Source organism: Olea europaea, chromosome 16, assembly GCF_002742605.1.
Source record: "Olea europaea var. sylvestris chromosome 16, O_europaea_v1, whole genome shotgun sequence".
Classification (NCBI taxonomy): Eukaryota; Viridiplantae; Streptophyta; class Magnoliopsida; order Lamiales; family Oleaceae; genus Olea; species Olea europaea.
Window position 1 is genome coordinate 18,844,932 of NC_036252.1, and position 5,170 is coordinate 18,850,101.

General features: G+C 35.2%; 1 protein-coding gene across 4 annotated transcripts in view; it reads right to left on the reverse strand.

Moving 5' to 3' along the window:
* Nucleotides 1–3,775, reverse strand: part of LOC111412387 (magnesium/proton exchanger) — a 5,912-nt gene extending 2,137 nt beyond the window's left edge. The window contains exons 1-6 of one of the 4 annotated variants that reach the window (XM_023043298.1): nt 3,503–3,775; nt 2,469–2,951; nt 1,682–1,857; nt 927–1,045; nt 621–781; nt 171–301 (exon numbers count right to left, since the gene is read on the reverse strand). In XM_023043298.1, the coding sequence (XP_022899066.1) occupies nt 171–301; nt 621–781; nt 927–1,045; nt 1,682–1,857; nt 2,469–2,859 (978 nt within the window). In that variant the 5' untranslated portion in view covers nt 2,860–2,951; nt 3,503–3,775. Of the gene's footprint in view, nt 1–155; nt 302–620; nt 782–926; nt 1,046–1,681; nt 1,858–2,468; nt 2,952–3,206; nt 3,340–3,393 lie in introns of those variants that run through there. The other 3 variants (XM_023043294.1, XM_023043295.1, XM_023043296.1) reach the window with 3 other exon arrangements.
* Between the last annotated feature and the right edge of the window lie 1,395 nt (nt 3,776–5,170).

Consider the following 5,170-nt stretch of genomic DNA (forward strand, 5'->3'; position numbering starts at 1 on the left):
CCACCAAAACAGTAGTTACAGCCCAAACCTTGACAGATAAGAGAGATTTACAGAAAGACAGATGGAGATGAATAATAAATTGTTAATATTTGATGTGGCAAGTGCTCAAGAAATATGATATCTCAATAAAAGACGAGATTGACGGGAAAAAAAACCATAAAATAGAGTACCATTAAGGCATCAATGAATTGCTGTTTCCAAATAGAAAGCACGTGATCTTCTCCAGGAACGAACTCCTTGTGAAAATTCTCAGAGCAAGATTGATCAGCATCAGTATAACTCAAGTTTTGATATGCAGGACCTGTAGGTTATACTTGGTAAAAGAAATGTTAGAATAGGTAAATTTAACCAGTCAATGCGATGGGAATTACACAAGTCACGACATATTGCAATTGTGACAACAGCAGCAAATAGAGTATGCTCCTTATTATGAAGAAAGCTCATATCAAGAAACTCACCCACTACATTCTTTCTCTGTTTTCTATTTGTGTTCTATCCTCTTTTCTAAGCAATAATTTATTTAAGCGATCCTTTAACTCTTGTTGATTTCTAATTCTATTCAACTAAAGAGACGTGCTGAAATGATAAGTGAATAAGATTAACCATTCAGTTAGGTTTACCTGCCCCATTTTCTGAGTGCATGGAGAAAATGTCAACAATGCTGTTGCTGTTCTCTTCATCAACTTGAAAAATTTTAGAGGACTCATCACGAACAACGTTTCCGTGTCCACATTTAGCAGCCTCAGCTGGTACCCAGTCTTCTGGCCTCTCAGTTCTTTCTCTGATAAATAAAGGTGCTGTCAGAAGCAGAGATTCTCTCTCTCTCTCTCTCTCTCTCTCTAATACGATATGATTTAGAAGAGATTCGGCTGTTGAAGTTAGTAAATGGGGGCAGGAAAAAATGAGTTAATAAACCAAAAACCTACAGTGGAAGCGACAAGTAAGGCCAACGCTTGTCTTGAGCATATGCATGAACCAACAATAGCCCAAATTGCAGCACTGTCAACAAAGCTTCCCATAGAGTAACAACGTTTGGAGTCCACACCTGCAAGGTCATAAAGATTTAACTACCGAATGAGTACTTCACATCTTATAATGACAAGAAAATAGTACTCTCACACATAAGATCAGTTAAAATTGTATCCATACATTAACATATTTTCATGAGAAGTTTCACTCAGATAAGTTGGTTATAAATCTTAGATATAAAATACATGCTTGCAGATTCGACAATTTCACCCCCCTACAAGGGGGTGTCCCAACTTAACGTCCACTTTTCCCAAATGAACACATCCTTCCTATATGCTTTCTCAAATTACCTTCAATCGGGAAAAAAAATTCCGAATTCTTTACTTAATTCATAAAGATACATCTGAAGATCTGGACTAAAACCACATTTCTTAAGTTGCATTCTCTTAAATTCATCAGGATTCCTTTTCAAAACATGTTTTCAAATGAAGCAGCCATATTACTTGAAAGAGAACCACTTTTGTGTGGACTTGGAATACAAAACAAAGTCTCAGAAGAATCAAAATCAGTTAAGTAAGGGATAAAGAACAGCAAAAGGTTGTCTATAATAATATAAGAACTAATCAAATAATACTATAACATGACGATGTAGGTTTTCAATTGTTCAAGTTCCAGCCCTCAAAGTTAAGTTTCAGATGAAAATGAAAATTACCTCTAGTATTATATACAGCCAGATGTAAGCCCAGAAAGACCAAAAGAGCTCCACAAGCCAGACTCCAACATCTGATATCTTTTTCAGTTCTCCAGCTTTGGGAACTACAACGCAAACCGCGTGGATAGGAAATAGATCGAACGCAGCAGAACCAACTAGTGTTCCAGGACCCAAACCTATTAATAAAATTTGATAAACAATTCAATATTATTCAAACAAAACAAGTTTTTGAGATTGGTTCCTGAAGTTGCTAGATTGCCCTCTCGTGATAAGATCAAATAAAAACTGAAAAGAGAAAAAAAAAACAGTGGAACTCACGGAGTCAACATGTTTTGCTGAAAACATTCTGGATTAAATCAAGCCAAAATTGAATCAACAACTTTTTACATCTAAAATATGGCCAAATCAAGTTTCCAACAAAAAATGAGATTAAGATAGGAAAAATATGGAGTACCCAAGTTCACGCTAGAGTTCTGTAATTGTGCTGAGGATAAAGAAAAATGACAGTACTATACAATAAGTGGTAACCAAGAATGGACAATATACAAGTCTCATGTAATGAGTTCAGTATAAGAGCTGTAGTTATATAGATGTTATTAAGACAGGATTGATGTTTTTAACTTTCAAAATCAATTTGGATGGTCAAAGATAGGTTCTCTACACCTCTTAAAGTAAATGATGATGTGAGAAAACTGTAAATTAGTCTTTATGATAATATAACAGGACTGGCTAGACAATATTGGTGTAAAACTGTGAAGTTGTCCTTTTAAATGAATGCAAAACGAACCTCCAGCATGCAAATTCCCGAGATTCCTGATTGCATCAATTGTGGCCAAAGAGATCTGGGGAAAGCTAGTCCCAAATGCTAGCAGGGTGATGTCTGCTACAGTATAATTCCACACTTTCTCATGTTTGACTGTTTTGACATTTGTACAAGGATCTATTTCCACCACTGTCCGAGTATGCTTAACGACATTTTCCATAGACCGAAAAAATCGAGCAGTTATAGTTGATAATCCAATAAAACAGTAGGCAAGGGCCAGCAAATACAAGAAGGCCAGAAAACCATTGCCAAGCTTAGTCTCATGGTGGAAAAGAAGATAATATTGAGGCTGTTCATGCTCAAAGATCTTAGAAACTCCTATGCTATTGAGAGTCTGATTACTCAGAGAAACCATTTTGATAAAACTTCACGGCTCAAGGCTCAAGCACGATCCAACAACGATCCCCCTAACTGATATTAGAGCCTCCCAAGTTTGGAAATTGGTACCTATATCCATGATTGAGGATCAGAAAGATGAGAATTTGAAACAATAATTAAAAGAAAAAAGTGTTATTTGAAGTCGTTATCGAGTAACTATTTAATTCATCCAGTCAAATTATGTATTTAAGGAAAGACACGCCACACCTCTCAGAGCATTTTATCGAAAAAGCCAGTGTAACATGTAAACCTCACCCATTAAATGCCTGGTCTCGACATCAGTTTTCCTGTAATCGAACATCACTAGGACACATTTACACCTACCTGATTATAGATTAGTAGGCTCAAAACAGCCAATGAACTATACCACTGCTAGAATCTTCAAAATCCCGTCAAAAGCATCCGGTGTTAAAATTCAAAATGACCTTTTCATGTCAGCCCACTAATTATCCAATGATCACATAATCCAATTAGCACAAACTAAAAAATCCAAATTAATAAAAAATTATACCATTGACAGTAAACCAACAGTCACCGTTTCCAAACTTCTGGGAAACCAAAATGACGCCTTTTATAAACATTTTGACATCAAATCAACCGAGAGATTGATGGATTCTAACCAGAAATGGAAGATACGATGAAGAGACTTCTCGGCGGTCGAAATCTGGCTATCAACCGGAATCCCGACCTCACATGCAAGTTACGACGATTTATCTCAAGTAAAAATCAAGCAGGTATGGAGATTATTCAGAGAATTCTGAATTTGAAGAATGTAAGATTCTCAAAAGTCGATAAGCAAAACGTGCGTGAAATTGGACGGAGGTCTGGTATCCGGTTCGGGCAACAAAATTCGTGTGATAAGACGGTGATAGGAAATTCGATTTGAACTACTACCGAGTTCAATTATGGACAACCGGTTCCGCATATATATAGTTTGTTAAGGGTTGAACCCCAACCTTAGGGGCCCTACGGATCCTATCCTAGGCCATCGTGGAGGATGTAAATTGTAGGATGTGCCTTTCAGGAGCCAGAGTGGAGAGCACATGGATAGGTCAAGACTGTTAACTCATATGATAACTCCCGCTTGCAACAAAGCCAATTTCACCTTGCGGGGAATCAAACTCTGCACACTCCCGCGCTGAGCCCTATCCGCCCTCCCCTTTGCCACTGGGAGATATGTCCTGGGGGCAAATTGTTAAGCTTTTATTATGAGTGGCTTATTTCAAGAGCTATTGGTGAGTTAATTGTTACAATGTCATTAAACTTAGGTCCATATTTTTTTATTAGTCACTAAATTTTAAAATATCGAGTTTTGATCACTGAACTTAGATCCATATTTTTGACTGACCACTGAAATTTAAAATGTCAAATTTTGACCACTGAACTTTGAAAAATGTAAAGATTTAATCACTGAATTTAGACCCATATTTTCGATTGCTTACTGAATTTAAAATGTTGAATTTTGGCCATTGATCTTTGAAAAATATTGTACATTACTCACTGAACTTTGAAAACTGTTGTACATTATTCACTGTGAACTCAATATTTTTTAAAGTTCAACAGTTATGCTATTAAGTAACGTACGACATATTCCAAAATTTGGTGATCAAATCTCGACATTTTAAATTTCAGTGAGCAATCTAAGACATTGACCTAAATTTAGTAAGCAATCGAAGACATTGACCTAAGTTCAGTGACCAAAACTTGACATTTTAAACTTTAGTGACCAATCAAAGATACGGACTTAAATTCAATGACCAAAACTCGATATTTTAAAGTTCGGTATCCAATCAAATATATAAACCTAAGTGCAGTGATCATTGGAACAATTAACTCGCTATTAGTCTATGACTAAAACAAGTAATATTTCTATATAAAAGGGGAAAAAAACAATTTTTTTTATTTCACCTTTTTGATTCATTTTTAATTTAGTTTCGTAGTGAATTATTTTTAATATTTTAACAAAGAATAAATGAATTGACCATTTACCCTTTTTATTATTTGAATAATTTGGTAAAATTGGTTAACTAAAGAAGAAATAGATGAAATCATCTCATATTTGGATTAAAGGCACCAATTTTCAAGATTAGGAACACGATTGTTCCCAAAAAAAAAGAAAAAAAGGAAGCTTACGGATGAATTTGCAAATGAAGCGAAAGATTGAGAATGTTTGTTAATATTTATCCTATATTTAATCACATTATGTCAAAATTTTATTATAAAAAAAGGTACTAAGATGAATGAAAAAATGAGTCCTTAATCAAGAATTGGAGCTTATTTGAGAGATA